At 41.5% G+C, this 22,266-nt stretch overlaps 1 protein-coding gene across 2 annotated transcripts in view; it reads left to right on the forward strand.

Annotated features, from left to right (window-relative positions):
* The window catches only part of TMEM132B (transmembrane protein 132B), a 220,584-nt gene that overhangs the window by 129,531 nt on the left and 68,787 nt on the right, over positions 1 to 22,266 (forward strand). For both annotated transcript variants that reach the window (XM_072936167.1, XM_030285360.4), the window contains exon 4: positions 19,985 to 20,171. In XM_072936167.1, coding sequence (XP_072792268.1) covers positions 19,985 to 20,171 — 187 coding nt within the window. The remainder of the gene's footprint in view (positions 1 to 19,984; positions 20,172 to 22,266) is intronic.

The following is a 22,266-nucleotide window of genomic DNA, read 5'->3' on the forward strand; positions in this document are numbered from 1 at the left end:
TCAGTTTCCTGTGCACCCACTATCACTATTAATGTTGCTGCTCCCTGGTTCAGGGGATGACGGTGAGATTGAACATTTTCTTGTCATGAAGATTTGGGAATTTGGGGATCACAGGTGTTCTCCAGTCACAGTTGATGGGATTAAGAAGATGCTTGATTGATAAGGATGTGTTTGAAGGGTAACAATTTGCTTCTGAGCTCCTGTACACACCAGCCTTAATTTTCATCTGCCACCTTGAGGCGTGCTGGGGGGGGAGAGTAAATTCCTGCAGTCAGACTGGGAAAAGCATTCCTATAATTCTTATTTAGCACCACTTCCTATTAGTCCCAGCCTCTCATCAGCTCCACTCAGATGATAATTTATGTTTTAATGGGCAGAGCACTTTACTGCCCACAGGCTTCTAAACCAAGCCAGAATTTATGTCCCGTGCCTCTAAAATACCATATATTTATTTCCCTGGCACTCAGGGCTGGTGGAGTTGAATCTTTAAAGAGCCCAGCTCTGTCCCTGTGCTTGGCTAGGAGGGGACCTCAAATCTGGCTTTGTTTGAAAGCAGGTGCCAGAGGAAGCAGTTTGGTCCTGGGAGGAGGGTGGAGGAGCAACCTTGGAAGGAAGCGGGGAGGTTCTTCTGATTTAGGCACTGATTTCTCTTTCCACCCCTTTTAGGGCTCAGCACATCCCAAATTCTGAGATAAGGGAAAGCAAAACCTGTTCCTTGCCTTGGTCTTTGACCTGCCAGTTTGCTTCCCTCTGTCCTGAGTGAACAAAAAATTAATTTATTGACTATCCTAAAAGTCAGGTTTTCCCTTTTCCTTTAGCAAAGAGGTTTTTGGGGTATTTCCATTTTTAATGCTGCAGTTTCCAGCACTGCTCAGAGCTTTGTGCAGGTGCAGCTCGAGCAGGCTGGTGGATCAGGAAGGGTTTGACAGTGACTGCAGTGACACCAGTCCTTGACAGTCAGAACCTGCAGCTCTGCACTTCCAATTGTTTCTAAATTATCCACAGGCCTCCATTTCCTGAATTCCAATTCCAATAAGTCTCAATTAAAAGTTGCCACTCAGACCATCTGACCATTATGGCTGTCAGTAAATCTGCTGCTGCTTTGCAGTTAGAAAGCTCCACTGGGCAATGAATTTAAACATGTAGCAGCCAAATTTCTTGGTCTGAGTGTGGGATGGACACTGGGTTTGGAGCCCCTGGGACCGTGGGAGGTGTCCCTGCCTTGCTATCCTGAGACAGTTCCATGCTCTTTTTAACTGAAAACATTTTCTATTTATTTAACCACTGTTGCCTGAAGGAATTACTCTAAGCATTCAATACTCATTATTGTTAAGGAGTTGTTAGAGAGGTTTAAGTCATGTATATTCATTTATGTCATATCACAACAGAATATCCACTTCCTTCTAAAATGACATCGTGCTGAGCACTGGAATTCCTGTCTTGTAATGCTTGGTTGTAGGATTACCCAGTCATAATTTCTGAACTTGAAAGTATAATTTTTAACAATTTAATTTCCAACTAACGTCATTTCAATTTACCTTAATGGATATTTTCCTAATAATTATTATTTAAATAAATGTACCAACTTTCTTTGACTGAATTTCTGCAAGCTGCACTATAATCAACATATGGGAAATTTAGTTATAAGATTAGGGATGCAGAAGGTAATTTCAATTAAGAGAAAAGATAAAAATTAGCAGTTAGGAAGGCAACATCTGTGCTCTTGTGCAGGAAAGGGAATATATGGCGTGAAGATGCCCATCTCAGTGAGAATGAGCCAGGTCTGGAGGAATTACCAGGGTGGCAGGTGAATAGGGAAATAGGGAAATTACTGTCTTTTCCAAAAAAGAGTTGGTGATATCACTTGAAACTGGCAGCTGGCAGATTCCAAATGAAAGGAGGTGCTGCTCCACCAGCTGCAGCCCTGGGGGAGGCAGTGCCAGAGGATGCTGTGGATCATAAAAGTTTCTGTGGGTTTGGAAAGGAAAGGGGCATCTTTGCAAGGGAAAAATCTATTCACTAATATTAAAATTCCCTGTTTTATTTTACATTTCTCTTTTTTCCCTCTGAGTCCCTGCACTGTGGGCTGCTGCTGGCTGGCCAAGGTGTCACTGCTTGCTTTCCCTGAAACTGAGCTGGTGGAGCGAGCTGGGGCTGTGACCTGCCAAATCCACAGAGTTTCTCCTTTTCAGTGTCTCCAGAAGGAAGGAGCAGCTCAGAAATCAGGAGATTCTGCTCCATGTGGGACGTTTTCTGCTCTCCCTCCCCTCTGCCTGGCTGGCTACTGGCTATATATATATATATATATATATATATATATATAAAAATATTTATATATTTTGTATATATATAAAAAATATATAATAGTTATACCTATCTATATATTTATATATTTATAATTTTATATATTTATATATATTTCTAGATTCACATACTTACATTTTATATAATTTCTATCCATTTCTATTTCTGTTGATATTGTGCAGGTCACTGGCCTGCAGTGGCCATTTGGCTGCACTCAGGTGTTGTCCTTGACTGTGTCCCTTAGCTTGAAGCCATCTGATGAATGCTGACCCAGGATTTGCATTTTCCTGAGGCAAAGCTCTGATTCTACTTCGAAATGTCTCACCCAGACATTCCCAGACCCATCCTGGAGCTCATTTCCATTTCTTCTGCCGCTCCCTGGATTTCTTGCCTTTATTACAGCAGAGATGCACCACCTTTATTTCTGTTTTTCCACGTGATTATACACAGCCTCTGTCCATTATCTCTCTAGGTGCTTTTTTCTGATTTCTGATTCTTTGCCCTGGCTAATGTTTGTACTCCCTTCCAATTTAATACTGTACATTTAATATTAGACATTTTTACAGTAGAAAAGAAAAAGCCATGCTAAAATATATTACTGATCTAACACCAGTCCTGGCTTGTTTTTCCCTAGAAATGGAAATGGTCTTTAAATACTGAGTTTATAAACTGGGGTTGAGTATCCAGTTTATTAAAGGTCTTCTACTTAAATAATTACATACTAAATATCCTTACAGCTCATGTTTTCTTATAATTTCAATATTTTTTTCCCTTTACAGTCTTCAGAAGCATCTCTATTTCAACTAAACAACAAGAAAATATCCATTTTCTCTCTTCCAAACAAAAACTAGAAGGAAGAGGCAGTTTCCCAGCCAGTGCCTGTTTTGCAAGACAGTTTAGAGAGATCTATATTTCAAACCAAAGGGATCATGGTCTATATCTCACCTGTGACCTGCACCTGCAAACTACAGAAAATCATTGCTGAAAGGAGCTCTAAATAGGTCCCATTTATTGCTCAGTTTTTTTGCTGCATTATTCGAGGTGACAAACCAAAACAGGGCAGTGAGTTACTCACCCTGATTTTGTGATGCACAAAACAACAAAAGCTTTGCTTTGTTCTCAGGCTCGGTGGCATTTGTTGTAATTTGAGATTATTTCCCAAGTACCTTTCGCAGATTCCTTCATTCCTTAGATTTGTGGGTAAATCAAATACTCAGAGTTTTCTCACTGCATGGAATCACAGAATGCTTTGGGTTGAAAGGGATTTTAAAGAAGATTTTGTCCAACCCTGCCATGGTCAGGGACAACTTCCACTGCCCCAGGTCGCTCCAGGCCCTGTCCAACCTGACCTTGAATTCTACAACATGGCACAAAGATATAAAAAACATAAAATAAAATATAAAAACCATGATGAGTTAAAGGGAAAAATGCCATGGGAATGTGTGATTTGTAATGTATGCAGATATAAAGAGAAAAATGCCATGGGAATGTGTGATTTGTAATGTATGCAGATAAATTTACTCTGGCAAAGCTGTCCTAAATTTTTAATTCATGAGTTTGTTAAAATAGAGAAAGGTAATTATCCTTTTAATTATAACAAAACAGTTTCCTGATTGCCATGGCAATAGTTAAATGTATTTCCTATCAATTTATTACGGTGATTGCAATGACTGTTAGCTTTAAATTATTTTTCCTTTTCTTTTTAATTATAACGCATATAATTTTTCCCCCCAAGATTAAAGACCAAAAGAGAAGGTACAGGAAGGAAGGACCCACCTCAGTAACATTCCCAGGGTAACAGAAGGATTTCCAAGAGGAAATCCAGGATACCTTCGCTTTCCTGCAAGTGTTTAGTGTTCAGCCAGGGGGATATTAATGCAGGATGATATTGATTATATTAATTTCAGAGAAATCTGCTCTGAATTGGAGTATTTCATTTTCTTGGACTGGAACAGTTGAAATCCAGTCCATGAACCCATTAAACATTGCCATGTGAGCAGAGTCTCAGAGGGTTTAGCTGAACAGGGATTTAATAAAAAATAGAAAAATATAGAAAAATAAACCAATTTAAATATAAATGCTAAAATATTAACATATAATTATATAAATACAATTAATTATTCATTTATATATAATTATTTTATACATAATATTATATAATATTATCTATATTATATAAAATATATATTAATTTTAATATTATATATTATATAATTATATATAATTATATAATATATATAATTATATAATATATATAATATTATGTGTTATCATATATTATATATAATTATATGTATTTTAGAATATATAATTAATACATAGAAATTCTATATTAAATAAATATATAATTTATATATATATATAAATTAATATATAAATTAAAAATCTAATTTCTGCTTCCCTGGGCAGCCAGGGATGTGAGTGCCCCCATGAGCAGAGCCCAGCAGTGCTTCTGGAAAGATTCTTTATGCCTTTACCTCCATCAAAAGCCAAACCACTTCCTTGGGCACCCAGGGAATGCGAGGGCGAGGAGGGAAAGTGATTTTCTTGATGAGATACACACAGTAGCAGTTACTCACTGTACATAAAATAATTGCACATGCCACATGTTGCAGGGGCTCAGGCTGCAGGATGTGTCACCACTGCCACGCTCCTCATTTCCTGTGCATTCATCCCAAAGGTACTGATTCAGCCTCTAATTGCCTTGTTAGACACTTAAAAAAACCCAAAAACCCCAAAATCTGCAACAGAACTCTTCAAACTTCTGGCTGCGAGCAGTGCTGTGCTTGTGTGTGTTGCAATTTGAATTTGAATGGGAAGAATTCGATGGGAGCTTCAATTTTCAGGCTCTGAGGGGGAGATGAATAGGTGAGTGAAGAGAGAAGGAAGAGTAAATAAAAAGCTCTAAGTAAAATAAAAGGCCTGTAATAAACCTCAGTTTTGTGCACCTCTCTGGAAGCACAGCCATCTGTCCTTCTGCTTCAGACACCTTCCCTTTTATTCACATGCTCCTCTCAATTTTCAATCAAAACTTAAAACAACAGAAGAGTTTTGAGGGATACCTCATTATCTGCATTTTGTTTATGGAAACAACTCCCAGAGCAATTTGATGTTTAGTTTATTGCTTGATGTCTGTGCAGGGCTGGGTGGGGAGGAAAACCTTTTGGATACCTCTTGCAGTTTGCTGTTTTAATTAGAGCTTTATCTTCTCTTGGCTGCTTGCAGACCTCCAAAGCAGCGTTGTGGCGTGCTGGGTTATTCACTGGACCTTTCCATGATTGATCTTCTTGCAGCTTTTTCCTGTGGTGATTCTTTCATTTCAGGAAGCAGATTTGTGATCCTTTCATTTCTGGGAGCAGATTTCCAATTGGGCTTTGGATGCTTGGTAAATAATGGAATGAAATAATAATGAAATGGAGAGGAGGAACACACGGGCCTGTAAGCCACGAGAATAATGAGGATGGGAAAGTGAGATAACCAAAATCAGGTCACAGAATGATAGAATGGCCTGGGGTGGAAGGGACCCTAAAGATCATCCAGGAAAGGACCTTAAAGCTCATCCAAAAAGGGACCCTAAAAATCATCCAGGAAGGGACCCTAAAAATCATCCAGGAAGGACCTTAAAAATCATCCAGGAAGGGACCCTAAAAATCATCCAGGAAGGGACTCTAAAAATCATCCAGGAAGGGACCCTAAAGATCATCCAGGAAGGGACCCTAAAGATCATCCAGCTCAAACCCCATCTGGGGCAGGGACACCTTCCACCAGGCCAGGTGGTTCTAAGGGATTTTCCCACTTTCTCCCAGTACTCGTTGGAATCCTTAGCAAAGTAGTTAATCCACTGATCTCACTCCCAATTATAACCTGCAGAAGCATTCCCATAATTATCTGTGCTGTGGTAATCCCCTGGAAAACAAAATATGGGCATGGAGCAGTGGATAAAGTGATGTAGTAGGGAATGACTAATTTATGTTTTAATATGCAATAAGTTTAAATTGTGTATCTAATGAATTCTAATGCTATTTTTTTTCCTTAAATTTATCTTTTAAAGGCAGAAGTAAACTTTGAGCGTGATATTCTAGCCAGAATTTGTTTCTGTTTTGATAGCTGCTTTTTAAAATTGATGTTTTGAGCTGTTCTGATGCCAAGGGACTGTAGCAGAATGCTGAACTGGGAGGCCAAAATGATAATTCAGTAAGGGGGCTCAGAATGGTGAGCTGGGCATGAACTGCAGGAAACCTGCAGGGAGGGGGAATGGGGAAGTGCAGGGGAGCCATGGGAGCAGGGATATGGGCAGGGATGGGCAGGGATGGGCAGGGATGGGCAGGGATGGAGCAGGGATGGAGCAGGGATGGGCAGGGATGGGCAGGGATGGGCAGGGATGGGCAGGGATGGGCAGGGATGGGCAGGGATGGGCAGGGATGGGCAGGGATGCAGAGGGAGCAGGGATGGACAAGGAGCAGGGATGGACAGGGAACAGGGATGGACAGGGAGCAGGGATGCATAGTGATGGACAAGGATCAGGGATGGACAGGGAGCAGGAGCAGGTGTCTGTGGAGACCTCAGGGATCTCCCTGGGGACCACCAGGTGAGGACAGGCTCTGCTGCAGCCCAGGGAATCCCCAGGTTAGCTGGGAACGAGTGTGGAGGGCTTGCCTGCAGTGACACCAGTCTGGAGGAGGGCTGTGTACACGGCTTTGTATTTCCCTTCTGTTTGATCCAGTTGCTTGGAGTTTTCCCGGTTTAATGTTACATATTCGAGGTTTATTGTGATGAAATCTGCCTTTATTTGAGCTACAAAGGCTTTTGCTCTTCTTTAGGGAGCTCATTATGGAGAAAAATCTTAGGCAGCAGATGTCAAAGCTCTGGCTGACCCGGGAGCTTATTATACCTGGTTTCAAAAAGAGTAAAAAAGTGGTCACAGCACGAGCTCTCCCTCCTCGTTTTGCACAGGTGCTGGAATTCCCCCCAGCACAGAGAATTCTCCTCTCCCTGTGGGCATTTGCAGCCTGAGCCCTTTGTCCATGGTGGCTTTCTGTCCCCTCTCTCCAGTGGGAAGAGCTGAGCAGAGCTCCTTGAGGAACCTCGCAGCAAACCCCCCAGTAAATAAATCCTGAGCACACATCAACACCTAATTTCCCTTCTGTGGGTGGAATGTGAGAACAGGAGCGATGAAAGCTGAGAAACAAATGAATTTCATTCTTCCAGCAGCATTATTTGCAGGGCCACGGGGGCTGTGCTCTCTGCCTCCCTGCCTGGTGCAGATGATCTGGGAGGCACCAGTGTGGTTGAGGGGCATGCAGGAGGATGCCAGACCTGCATCCCTGTGCTGTGCTGCAATCTCTGCCTCTGCTGATTCCCACCACCCTCTTTTATCCTGCTGGATGCTCATCCAGCTTTGCTTTAGAGTGGCTTTGTTGCTCAAGTGTTTTCTGTCCCCTTCTACCATCAGGCTGCCCTTTGGATTATTTTCTCCCCTCTTAATCTACATTCAATAGATAACTTCAAGTTGCTCTCTCCTGGTATTTAGCAAAGATAAATGAGTTTGGAAACGGAATTCTCCCAGTTCAGAATAAAATTATAAACACGTGATATAAGATTAATAAAAGCCCCAAGCTGCTGGGTGGATATTCCCATTTCTGTGTGCAAGCCAGACAACATCCTCCTCCACCAGTTTCCTGGGTTGATAAATGCCTTGAGCTGATGTAAAAATGTGTAGGTTATTTTTAACCGTGGTAGCAGAGCCATCTGTATTGTATCTGATGAAGTTCTGTGATAGAGCAAATTGATTTATTCTATCTCCTTACAAGTTATACTAAGCTTTATGTTATAAATAAGTTGGTTTGAAGTACATGATGTCATTGAGCTTGAAAGTCTCTAGATAAATTTGTACTTAAAGGGTTTGTGCCTTCTGTATGAATTTAAATTGGTGCAGATTGTTAAATCTCTTTTCTCTCTCTGTCTTGTGGACTGCAAACTCTCTGGGGTCGTGACTCTCTGTAGCTGTGTTTGTGTGAAAAGCACAGGGGCCCAAAACAAGGCTGCTGCTCTTAGACATTACAGAGATAAAAATAAGAGCAATGAAAAAAGCCAGAGCCGTGCATTGCATGGAGGATTTTCAGGAGCACAGCAAGGAGCTGGGTGCCCAAATCCTACCCTTTGTTGGGATAAAATAGAGGGAATTAATGAGGAGCTCATTTCTCTTGAAGCAGGAGCAGTCCTGGCTGTGGCAGGGATGAGCCTCACGCTGTGGCCAGTGTGAACTGAGGAGGATTTGAGATTTGTGATCCAGTTCCAGGAGCTGAGCAGGGACAGAGCCTGCACCTCTTCCCTCTGCCTTGCTCTGAGGGCACCGGGGCTTCTGTGAGTGCCTGAGCTGTGAAAATGGGAATGAATCAAATAATCAAATCCTGGGAAGAATGCACTGAAACTCATCTTAGTTATCTGCTTACAGAACCAGCAAAAATAAGGCAGAGCTTTGGGAAGAGAAGGACTGAAATCACTGTCCCTGTGTTGAAGGGTCGGTTTGGAGAGACCAGTATTGAAAATGAGATGATGCCTGATGAGAGCCATGTACGGTGCAGGTTTTGGTGTAATTAAGATCTGAAGATGAAAAGTTGAAAGCTCAGTATCCTCTATTCCTTCCTGTCAGACAGGAATTTACGTTGCACATGTGTAACAAGCCATTGCATTTTAAAAATGGAACCATAAAAAAGTTGCTGTAATTTAAAAGCAGCCAATTTACAGGGAGTACAGTTTGCAGCTCTGTCACTTGCTAATCAGTCTGTTAAACATAATAGCCATTCTTGTCTGGAGGCAGTTAATCATGTTGTGAATGCACTTATCAGCACATATTAGAAATACAATACGAGACTTTCCAGCAGAGGAATGGATGCAATTACTGCAATCAGTATACATTTAGCTACGCTCTTATGTTTTTTCTTTCCATCCCTTTTTTTTCCTCTTTTTTTTTTTTTTTTTTTTTTTTTTAATAGCCCAGCAATGACAGATTTTCCTCTTGGAAAAAATAAAGGACGCACTTGAAAGTGTTGTTAAACTCCACAGAGTGCTGGAAGGTGACCTGTCCCACTCCATGGGATGGCTGCTTGTGGCAGGCACATTTCTCTCCCTCTCAGGATTTTTCATAGAGGTGCACAGAGAGAAATGAAAGAGAAAACAATTTCTATTTCTGCTCCTTGTTTTTCCCGTGTGGAATGTGTTTGGAGAATTGTTTCCCTGGGGTGTTGCTTGGTTGGATTCTGGTGAGGATTGTTTGAGCCTGGTGGCCAATCCAATCCACCTGGGGCTGGACACTCAGAGAGGGGCGCCAGTTGGGTTAGAGATAGAGTCAGAGAAAGTAGTTTGTAGTTTTAGTATCTTCCTTTTCTATAGTATATTAATGTATTTTAGCATAGTTATAATAAAGAAATCATTCAGCCTTCTGAATTGAGTCAGACATCAGCATTTCTTCCCATTGGGGTCGCCTGCATTTACAATGACTGCTGAACCTTCCCTGGGCCCAGCAGTGCTGGAAGCTGCTGCCTTTGAGTGTTGTGTGATGCTTTTCAAGGCCTTTGAGCATCTCCCCTGTCGGGCTGGGTCCGTGGCTGTGGTGGCATTCATTAGGTGGTGGGGAGCTGAAGCTGCTGCATTTGGATGAGACTAAAGGAGCTCAGCATATGGATGAACTCCTTTTTTTTTTTTTTTTTTTTTTTTCCTGTGCTTCTCTACATTTAAATCGACAGAGATGAGGGATCTCAAAGTTTTTGAAAAGCAATATTGAAAAAGCATGAAAGCTAATTGCTTCCAGCATGACTACCCAGCAGCCAGGGGTGTAAATACAGCTGTCCAAAGAATGCCAGGCCTCGACAAAATCTAAGGATTTCAGCTAAACAATTTTCCAGGGCTGAGCATCTTCTTGTTTGGGGAGGAAGGGAGTTGGGAGGGGGGTGGGAGAAGGGAAGAGATGATGAAATCCTGAAGAGATTCAGAAAAGAGCAATAGAAGGAGAATTATTTTGTACATTCATTTTGTACATTGCATTAACCCGTGATGTTGGGGATATTTTATGTAGCTTAGCATGATTTGCAGTGTTTACAGGAGCCTGCCTTCTTTTTCTAGAAATCCTTTTATCTGTCTCTTTGTTCTTTGTGACAGCTGGTATTTTTGCTTGGGTGAATTTTTTGATAGTAGTGAAGGAAATGAAAAAGCAAAACCATGCCCAAATTGTGTGACTGCTACAGTGGGTGAAAAGGGAGGCAATGGAACACACACCCACCACAGCAGGATTTCTGTCACTTGACTTGGGGTCATTTTGCCATTTTGGGTCATTCCCTGGGAAGAGGAGGGATGGGATGTCCTTGGTGTGATGTCCTTGGTGTGATTGTTCCACATGTGCTCAGCTGGGACACTCACCCCACCCCATCTCAGGCTGTTAAAGGTTTCATTGCTGAAGAAATTCCCTTAAATGAAGTTCTGGGATCATGTTTTGGCTTTTACCATACAATGGGTGGGACAGGCTGGGTGGAACACCAATTCTCCCCTTTCCTTTCTAATTATTCCTTTTCAGAGGCTGAGTGAATTATCCTCACTTATTCCTCACTTGTGCCTGCATCATTTGCTCAGGGTGTGACCTTGGCTTTGAGCAATGTCCCAGCAGCTCCCCTTGAGCTGTCACTGTGTTGGGAAATTGTTGTCTTGTGCGTGTGCCTTTGGAAAGGTGACCTGGAGATGTTACGGGTGCCTGTGGTGCTGACCTTACTTTTGTGCCATTAAAAAACAGCTGTGGAATGATTTTTGAAAGGAGAAGTATGAAATCCACCCCTCTACGTTTTGTTATTTGGAGTTATCTTTGCATGCCTAGGAAAATTCAGATTCATTTTTAGGATAAAAATAATTTTTTAATGGGGTGATTTACACTGGAACTCTTTGCTTATCTCTTGCTTTTAGTTCTGGTGTGAAGATCAGGATTTTAAGCTCAAAGGGCGGAGATTCAGAGACTTACTGCAGATGTTCTTTCTGTTCATACAGTGAATGCAGACCCTGAGCCACGCTGTGTTTGCTCAGCTGGATAAATTAATCTTGCTTATTAATTAAAACACGAGAAACTGATGTTTCTGTGCCAGTTGCACTTTCATGTTTTTACTGCCTGTTCAGTGGGTACCAACAGCGAGAGGAAGGGCTTAACTCATTTGTAAAACAACATTATCAGCCTTTAAAATAAAACAATTTTGTGCACACCATGTGTCTGTCAGGGAAGTGGGGAGAGAGGAGGTCCCGTTTGTGTTGATGTTAATGGGCTGCCCTGCTCCCTGCCCTCCCTGCTTGGAGGATGTTGCCATGGACACATATTTCATAGCCATGGACATGGATTTCTTACCCATGGACACATATTTCCTGGCCATGGACATGTATTTATTAGCCATGGACAGGTATTTCTCAGCCATCGACACATATTTATTAGCCATGGACACGTATTTATTATCCATGGACATGGATTTCTTAGCCACAGGACACCCTGCACCTTCCCTTTCCATCTAAGAGTACACTGGATTCAAGGAGAGCCAAATCCAGTTCATTAGGTGCTTAAATTTGTTTGGAGCTGAAGAGAATGTAGGAGGAATAAAATAATTCTTGCCATGCCCCTATTTTGATTTTTTTGTTTAATTATTTAATGCAGATGGCATCACAGCATCTTCTACAGCAGACCTATGAGTTCTGTGCAGCTTTAGCAAGCTGTAGAGAGAAAAATATGGACTGGTTTTCAATTTCCCATTGTCATTCTGTTATTTAGTCATTTACACAGTCTGCCCATTGAGCAAACGATTAAATTCCAAATTTTTAAATTTTTTCAATTAAGTATTGAATAAGACTTGGAATGCTCACGGGGAGAGCCCCATTTGTTCCTGCCTCCTGCAGCAGTTCAGGTGTGCTCTGCAGCTTGGCTCCCTCCCCTTTCATTCAGAAATTCCCTGCGTGGGGAATTTGCATCTCTAGATCCCCTCTGGCTGATTTTCCTCCCCAAGGAGGTTCAGCTGTCAGCCTCAGTTGTAATTCTGAAATCAAACCAGCGACTGGATTGCAAGGAACTTCCTCCTGGTTCTGGCAGGGCTTTTCTTTTCTCGTGGGATTGGTGCACACGGAAAGGTCTCATCACCTGATGCTGATGGCACATTAAAATAGTAAAGTGTTTAAAATGGCAAGGAATCCTGCTGGAGGTGGGGACTGAGCTGCTGGGGAGCCTCCAGCTGACCTGCCCCAGCTCTCATCTCTGCCTGGGAACGTGAGGAGCTGTGAGTATTGCTAAATACAAAACTCCAGAGCCTCAGTGGCCGCACATCCAGGAGCTGCCATGCCTCTGGATGCCCCTGTCCCTCCCCTGTGCTTTCCCTGAGGTGAAATGTTGTCAGCTTGGCTGAAGTTCCCCATGCCCTGGGTCATCCAGGCTCCCTGAGCTGCACTCTGGTTCTTTTAAAGACCTTTGGAGAGCCTGCAGAGATTTTGTGTGTGAGTTCCTGCACTGCCAAGAGCTTCTTACGTCACTGAATTTATTATCTTTAATTTTCAGTCACTGCTTATTCAAAAATTCATCTCTGCTTTTTGATATATTTCGGCTGCTTTCACAGCAACGTTGGAAATGGACCACGTGATTATGGCATGTAAAAATGTAAGGATTTCTCAAGAGTTCCAGAAAAATTATAAGCACCATTTGGGCTGTTGATGTTTATTGACTGGATAGGTTTCAGCAGAAGTCTTTCATCATAAAATCATTCTTATTTTTTAAACAACAATAGCTCCCTCTATATTTGCCTCCAACATCAGCTAAAGCCTGGCCCCAGTTTCTCACTGTGTTTGTTATGTTTCCCAACAAGACTCTTCCTCCTGACAGAGAATCTTTATTTTAAGAAATACACAACACAGCAATAAAGAAGTTCTAAATAGTAATCAGAAAAATATTCCAGTGCAATCAAAATGCTTTTTTAAGCCCCAAAAGATTGCATGCTGTTCCAAAAGGGGAGAGTAATGACAAAGGTACAAATGGGCTCCCAGTACCCAGCAACGTTACCAGTGGAGCTCACCAATTACCCCATCCCGAGTTCAGCCCTAAAAGTTGTTTTGTTAAAGGTTGGCTTAAAGAGTATCTAAGGACTCTTTTACCAGAAGCATTTCTGTGCACTGTCACAAGGGTGCAAGCAAATAAAAATAATTGAAGCAATTGTCTCAGTTGTCTCCAGGGTTGTCATGATGATGTTGATAAAATCAAATAAAGTGGGAGTTATTGCACATTGTTAGTGAGCAGCACAGTTGTGAATTGGCACTGGAGAGGCTGAAGAGCTTAAAAGGTTTGCTCATTATCTAGATTTATTGTTTTCAGTTGTGGGAAAATGTTGGCTAAGCAAAATAACATCATAATACCTGGTCTTGGTGGTGTGTTTTGAACAAAAATATTTTCTTGTTGTTTTTATGGCTTTTAGTGGATTATTAAAACATACTATGTCAATCCATACATTTTTAATGGATTTAGAAGCTTGGGTTTATCTGTAGCCATTTTCTTTGCCTGTATATCTGTGAAGAGCGTGAATTTTTATGGCAGTGAAAGAAAACCAAGATCAGGCACCAAAAAATGTGTGGGCAAACATTGACAACAAAGCAAGTTCTCTGTTAGACAGCAGCTTTGTGTCCTTACAGCCTCATCAGAATTATTCATGCTGGGAGAAAAGGGTTTAGGCTCTGATATCCTTTACCTGGTGTGTAACAGCAGGAGCTTCCCCTTATAGCAAAAATGTGTCAAACCCTGAATTCAGGGGAGAAATGATGATGTCTGCTCCAGATCAGGAGGCTGAAGGATAGCTTTATTAAAACTATACTATATTACATTAATATACTAATTAAAGAGATACCGTACTGTTCTACATACTTACTCCTTATTACCTATTGAACTAATTAATAAACTCGTGACTCTGCTGAGAGCCCGAGCCACAGCTGGGTCCCTTTGGTCACTGACCCTAAACAACTTCACCAGAATCCAACCCAGCCATCCCTGCAGGTGAACAGTCCCCAGCCACATTCCACATGGGCAAACAAAGGAGCAGAGGTAAAGATTGTTTTCTCTTCTTCTCCCTGTGCAATCCTGAGAGACAGAATCGTGTCTCTGTGTCCAGAGAATGGGAATGTCACATCCCTCTGAAGGATGCTGGGCTGGGGGGACACACTCAGGTGTTGGAGGTGCCCTGGGCAGGAATGCAGCACTCAGTAAGGCAGAGGGGCTGCCAAGATGCAAATCTTCATCAATTCAGAAACTGCACGCTGCTCTTGGTACGAATTTGCTTTCATTTCCTTCATCTCAGGCTGCTCAGATCTTAATTTCCTCAGGGGAGAAGGTCAGGACCTTTAGTCTGGATCTTTTCCCTGAGAGGTCCTGGCCATCTGCTCTTCATCTGACTTCAGCAGAAATGAGGGTCTTGAGCTCTTCCAAAAGCCTCCTCTTGTAAGTGTTTGCTCTCCAGTAAACCATACTTACAGAATTAATCCTCTTCAGATCAAAGGAGCGAGACCTTTTTTACTGAAGTATTTTATAAATAATAATGTACGTTGGTAATGTAAGGTCACTGAATTCTTATGGAGTTTGGTTACAATTTGGCAGAGTAAGAATTGGCCATTATTAACCTAGAAAAGACTCTCAAGCAATGTGATACCCCACATGTATTATTTTCCAATTTTTCCAACGCCTCTTGTCTGCTCCATTTTTGAGGGTATTGTTTACACTGCTGTGGGCTCATAAATGAATTGCCATTTACTGAAAGCATTATTTTATGAGTGAATGGAACTCGTGATTTCCTGTAATAGCCAAGTGCAGCAATGGAAGGCTCTGACTTTTATCAACTCAGTTGCTGCTGACCCGTGAGTGGGAGCCAGCAGAGCCTTGGTGTGGCACTGCAGTGCCCAGAAATGCCACCTCATCTCTCATTCTCTCCCCAAACACACAGGGCAGGCCCTTCAGCCTGGCTAGCAATGCCAATCTTTCTTAATAGTGAATAATTTTTTTTTAGTTAAGGTAAATACAGACCAGTTGTGCTGTTGCTGCTGCCAGTCAGAATATCATTCCATCAATTCAATAATTCATGTTGGGCTCAGACAAATTCAATTCATCCTTATTTCCATGCCAGGTGATTTCGTGGTGCTGGTTAAAACCTTTCACATCAGAGCTGTGCTTGGACCCTCACAGAGATCTGTTATTTTGTAAAAATAAACTGCAGCTCCTTTACATGGATGTGTCTGTTGGGGAAGCTCAGGGGCACCCAGAATCACAGGATATCATTATCTGCAGGTGCTTTTATTGAGAGCTCTGGGGTCAGGGGTGCAGACCCAAATCTGACTCCCACGTGGCTCTCGAGCTGAACATATTTTATATTCTGTTTTTATATAACTTACATATTAATTATTAAACTTATATTGTTCTGTTGTATACATTGACATGAGTTTCTCGTGATCTTTCTCAGGCCTCTGACCACAGTTTTTCATGATTATTCTTACGATTAAACAGTAATTATATTTAATTACTAAACAATCATCACATCTAACAATTATATAATTTATCATGTAGTAGCTACACAGGTGCAGTTCTAGCAAGGTAGAAGGCCTTCATGTACCATGGGTATTTATTTTTTTCAGGGCCTACTAAGCTTAATTTTCCTTTTAACCCTAAATCCCCATGATTTTAAAACCCTTCTGCTATCACTGATAACTCCTTTATTCTGGAGCTGCTTGGAGCTGAACTGGCTTTCTTTGGAATGGATCTGCCATTGTGTGCTCAAACTCCACTCCAGACTGGGATGACAACCACAGCTCCCAGTGCTGGGTGTGTTTGGAACTGGTGAATGCGTTAGGCAGGTATGAGGGCAGACAACAGGAGAAATGTGCAGAAATCTCAAGGATTTGGGCATTCTTCCAGCCCCCAGCAGAGGCAGGAGTGTGAAGGTATGCAAATAGGATTGTAAATCACCATTTGAAGAAGAGGACCTACTTACAGGAGTTTGTGAGAAGAAATAAATCCAAAAGGACCCATGGGGTTTTTTTTTTCTCCTCTCACCAGAGAGAAAAATGTGTAATGAATGTCTCATGTCTGAAACACTGGGCTGGATTCATCAAAGGGAGTTAGTAATTACCAAATTGAGAGAATCATGAAGCGCTTTTCTAAATTTGAAAGGCTCATCAAGAATAGATCAGGAGCAGGCAAAATTAATAGTTATGAACTCATTTCCATAGAAATGGACTTATTAGCAAGCATGCCAGCTGCCTAAAATTATAAGGTCTTTTCCTTGTGCTTGCAGGAAATAATCTTTTTTTATAAAAGTAATTTTGACTTTTTATTTTTTATTGCTTCTCTGAACTAGAGTTTGGCAAAATCCTAAACCGGGAGAAAACTTCACTGGACAATAGAAATATTTAACTAAAAAGAGAGAAAAGATTTGCAAGGGAGAAGTGATTTATAGTCCTTGGATTCCATCAGACTCTCCCCAAGAGTGCGAACTTATTTAAGAGAAAAATGAAATAAGTCTCCAGGAAAAGCTGAAAAATCTAGATAGGATAAAGTTTGGTTTAACAGGATTTAATGGCTGATAACAGCATGAGTTACAGCCCTTGTCTTCTCTGCTTGTGGGTTTTCCCACTGGTGGCATTTTGTCTCCAGCAGGCAGCTGCAGATGGACAGTGGCCACCAAGAGCAAGGCTTTAAAAACCCTTACAGTGATATGCTGACAGCCAGGAGAGACATTTAAATGCAGGTGTTGGGATGGGAATTTATCAGCTATTGAGCTGACATAAGTAAATGCTGACATTTGAGGTCTTGATTATGGTTTAATTTATCTCTGGTTTTACTTTAGCAATCTCCATCAATTTCAGTAGAAAAAGGCAGTGGTCTCCCACGCGGTATTACAGAGGATGGTTAATAAATTGCAAGAATTATGAATGTAATACCAGTCTTTCTACCAGGAAACCTCTGTAGGATAAGAGATGCAGCAGCCAGTAGGTGAGCACTAGTCTGAACATGAAAGAAATTCACTTTTCAGGTTTTATCATGAGTTTGTTACAGTTGTAACCTGGGAAGAAGCTTAGAACAAAGAGGGTGAATTCATCCGTGGGGTGCTCGGTGTCCCAGATACCACAGCAGCTGGCATTGCTCCAAGGCTCAGTCTCTAAAAAGGACAAAAGAAGACCATAATTTTACAGAAAATTCATTCACCTGCTGGGTAATACGAGGGCAGAAAGCTGAATCCTGCTTTGCCAAAGCTGTGCACTCAGGGGAGGCTCTGCAGGTGAAAGATGGTTCAAGGCCATCTCCTGCAGCAGAAGCCCAAGAGAGAAGTGGAGCTTTTTTTAATCAATATCCATCTGTCTGTCATGCTACATAATTGGCTACTGAGACAAAGCAGAAAACCTCTGACAGACATTTGGAGTTGGTTTTCCAAGTGGTGCTGAGGATTCTCTTTGGAATCAGGATCGAGACCTGGGAGGACAGCTTTGTTTTAATTCAGTTGTTAATGCAGCTTTGTTTTAATTCAGCTGTTAATGCAGCTTTGTTTGAGTTCAGCTGTTAATGTAGCTTAGTTTGAATTCACCTGTTAATGCAACTTTGTTTTATTTTAGCTGTTAATGTAGTTTTGTTTGAATTCACCTGTTCATGCATCTTTATTTGAATTTGCCTGTTCATGCAGCTTTGTTTGAAGTCACCTGCTAATGTAGCTGCACCTGAGGAAGGTTTGTGTATAAGATACAAACCCCTGTTGTGGTTTATTTCTGGATGTGTAAAAGGAAAACCAGGAAAGGAATAATGAAGAAGTGCCAGTGAGTGGGACCCATGGAATGGATCTGTCACTGCAGACCAGCCTGACCTGGTACTGAGTTGGTGTCTCTGTACAGTTTGAAACCACTCCTGGGTGGTTTTGTGAGTGGCAACTATTGGCCTGAACAGACTGGAGTGAAATTACAGACCTAAACACACCTTGACAGGCCCAATATGTAAATCCATAGTTAATGCAAAGCTCATATCTGAATTTTAGTTCTGTGTTGTGAGCATATTAATTTTATGCAGTTTAGATAAAACAAACTGCTGGAGGTGGTACACCAAAAACAATAAAGTTCAGTTTATGTTTTTTACAGAAATGGTTTAATTACATCCCTATTATCATGTAATAAAATTTATCTTAAAAGGTTTTTGCTGGTTGTCTGGTTGGCCATACAAAAGATGCCTTAATAGCTTCTAGTTTTGCCTGGAGGTGGATATTATCTTCTGTCAGCATGGAAAATATTTATCCTCCAGGCATTGAAGCATATGTTTAGGTTGTTTGTTGTCAGAAAGAAAACACGAAAATCAATAATTCCTGCTCAGATTTTTCTCCCCCTTTACAATTCTCCTTCAGAAACATATGGCAAACCCAGATTCTGCCTCTGTGCATTTGGGAAGAGGAAAAGGATGTTTTAAGTCTCTGTTGGCTGCAGCAGCAGCTAAAACTTCTGTGAGCACAGCTCCTGGAGTGGCTGCTTTGGGGAAGGACACACAGACAATGGGTGTACCATCGGCCTGACATACAGCAAATCCAGATTTTACCCCAAAACTTGAGCAGTATTGATAAAATCAGGTGATTTTCCATCAGAAGCAGCAGCTGGCTCTGCAGTCAGAGCCTTTCCATCCCCTCTCCGTGCTTGTGACCTCCATCAGGTCTCCACACTGCAGAGTCTGCCTGGGAGTCTGGGCGAGGAATTGTATTCTTTGTAAATATTTATGTGTAAACTTTGTGTGATTTGTAAAACAACTCAGTTTGTGGGGAAGTTTGGATGAGCAAAGGCCTGATTTCTAAACAGATCCTGCTGTGGATGCAGTGAGTGGTGTTGGTTAAATCCTGGTGTCTGTTTACTTCTCTGTAACACAAAACAAGATCTGTTTTTCTAAGCTGAGGATTAATTATTTATATTTACATTGCTTTGGACCTGAGGAAAGTGATAAGAGCTGTTGTTGAGAAAGGAAGCAGAAGTAATTCTTAAATTCATTTCTGAAGGCTGTGCATTTACATCCATTTCTTTACTTTTAAACTTTTATTTCCAGATGAGAAATATATGATTGCCATATAATTACAAGGCTGCACCACTGACGAGGAGAATGTTGTCATGAACTGAAAAGAGGGATAATCTACCCCTCATTTATTGTCATGTATAATTTCTGCAAATCCATTTTTTCACTGAGATAAAGACCAGTTTGGGTTTGAAGGACTTTTTTTCCCTCCACAAGGGCTCATTTCTGGTAGAACATGAGGAATGGCCAAATATTCTGTTGTTTTGCAGCATCAAAATTATAATAATGGTATATTAAATAATTTAGCAACTTCTGTGCAATGCTTTTCCAAGGGTTTGTGACTTATTCTGTAGGTTCATTGTGATTATGGAGAATGAATGCCTGAGTTTAATGGGAAAAATTCCTTCATTTCAGGAAAACTAAAAGATGAAGTTTCACCTTAGAAAGTTCTGCTGTTGCCCACGTGCAGTTTTTTTAGGTGTCTCTCAGTGTCTCAAGTCTGCACGTTGAATTTAATGGCAAATCTGATGAGTAGGAAAGAGAAATGAAAATAAATCCATTTTGCTGTCAACATCCCAGTGACGCTGTGGGGAACTCTGCCTTGTTTTCCAGAGCAAACATGACCTCCTACGAGATCCTGCAGATGGATTTTGAGATTGACAATGCCAGCAGCCTGGCAGGGGCCCAGCAGATCACCTGGCAGGTGGAATACCCACGGGACGACTCCGTCAGCGAGCTCGTGGTGTCCGAGATCTTCGTCAGCCGCACCCTCTTCGTGGGGATCGTTCCTCTTGCCATGGTAAGGATCTATTGCTGATCCATTTTCTGAATGTTTTTGTGGGAATTGCTCCTCTTGCCATGGTAAGGACCTGCTCCTCTCCCTTCTCCTGAACGTTTTTGTGGGAATTGTTCCTCTTGCCATGGTAAGGATCTATTGCTGATCCATTTTCTGACTGTTTTTGTGGGAATTGCTCCTCTTGCCGTGGTAAGGACCTGTTCCTGCTCCCTTTTGTGACTGTTTTTATGGGAATTGTTCCTCTTGCCATTGTAAGAACCTGCTGCTGCTCTCTTCTCTTGAATGTTTTTATGGGAATCATTCCTCTTGCCATGGTAAGGACCTGTTCCTCTCCCTTTTCTGAGTGTTTTTATGGGAATCATTCCTCTTGCCATGGTCTTTTCTCCTGAATGTTTTTATGGGAATTGTTTTTCTTGCCATGCTAAGGACCTATTCCTGCTCCCTCCTCCTGAATGTTTTTGTGGGAATTGTTCCCCTTGCCATGGTAAGAACTTGCTCCTGGTCCTTTCTCCTGAATGTTTTTATGGGAATTGTTCCCTTTGCCATAGCACGAACTTGCTTCTGCTCCCTTCTCCTGAATGTTTTTGTGGGAATTATTCCATTTGCCATGGCAAGAACTGGCTTCTGCTCCCTTTTCTCAATGTTTTTGTGGGAATCGTTCCGTTTGCCATGGCAAGAATGTGCTGCTGGTCCTTTCTCCTGAATGTTTTTATGGCAATTGTTCCCCTTGCCATGGTAGAACCTGCCCCTGCTGCCTTTTCCTGAATGTTTCCGTGGATCCTCGTTAGTATTCCAGGAATGGGAGCCTTTTTATTATAAGCTGCTTCCTATGCACCTGCTGCAAGCGATTTAAATGCAAAAAATACATTTCAATAATATTTTATTTACCTGATGTGCCGTAATGGCTCCTTGGAAACCATTTGGACCTTTTGTGAAAATCCTTTCCCGTTTTGTGGGTTATTGGCCTGGTACATGGAAATAGCTCCTCTGGAGCCATTGTCTTTTCTCTGTGAATGGGACTGCCATGCCTGTGCTCTGAGAGGAACTGGTGCCATTAGTGGGGACATTTTCAATGAAATAAATTAGCATTGCATGTGTGGGAAACTTCATTGCTAAACCAAACAACTGGACTGTTTGCTGCTCTGCTTTTCCCCAAAAGAGCCAAATAGTCCAGCGAGCTGCAAAGGAGCAATTTAATAAAAAGTTTGGTTTGAGTTGCACAGAAAGGATAAAATACTTCCTGAAGATGGAGGTGTCCAGCAGTTTAAGGTGTACGTGTGCAGAAAGCTTGAAGCTGATGATTTATTTTAAAAATGCAAATATCTCTTGGGAAAATCAGAGGCACCTTTTCCAGGAGGAGCCTTTGACCTGTGTTTGGGCCTGATGGACTTTTTAGTAGCAAAGCTTTACACACAAACACAGATTTCAGTGGGGAAATTCGGGTGGAAAACCAGAGAAATGGCCAAAGTCTAGATGTTACAGCACTTTCCTCAGAAACACCCACTCTTTTTTACTTGCTTCCTCATGAACATTTGCCCTTCCTTTCTGAGTTGGTCTGTGCTGATTTTCTTGCTATTACACCTATAACCACCAAATATTGGTGTTTTCCTCTGCATGACCACTGGCATGACCAGAAGCAAGGAAAAATTCTTTCCAGTAGGAAAGAAATAATGGAGAAATTAGCTGGGAAATCCTGCAAACCAAAAAACTTTCTTTAATTCTCAAATTATCCATTTCAATTTGAATGATCCTCCTCTAATAAATCTCAGTTTTATTTATAGCCATATTCAGTGAATTTTGCATGTCTAAATAAATAAAACTTCTGCAATAATGAGAGAAACTAAACCAGAATTTCATATCAAAGGAGAAGCTCCTTTCTGTAGGTTTCCCCCAGCTCCTTGAGCTCCCAGTAATTGAAACAACCAGTCTCAACAATTTTCTGTGGGTTGGAACACATAAAATACCTGAAGATCCATCGTCCTGTAGCTGCCAAAGTATTTTCTACTAAAAAAAGCTAAAAGGGATTGGATGGGCCTGCTTGCACAGGGGAAATAAATAAATAAATGCTAATTCCTAAAACTCCATGCAAATTAACAAA

Source organism: Taeniopygia guttata, chromosome 15, assembly GCF_048771995.1.
Source record: "Taeniopygia guttata chromosome 15, bTaeGut7.mat, whole genome shotgun sequence".
Taxonomy (NCBI): domain Eukaryota; kingdom Metazoa; phylum Chordata; class Aves; order Passeriformes; family Estrildidae; genus Taeniopygia; species Taeniopygia guttata.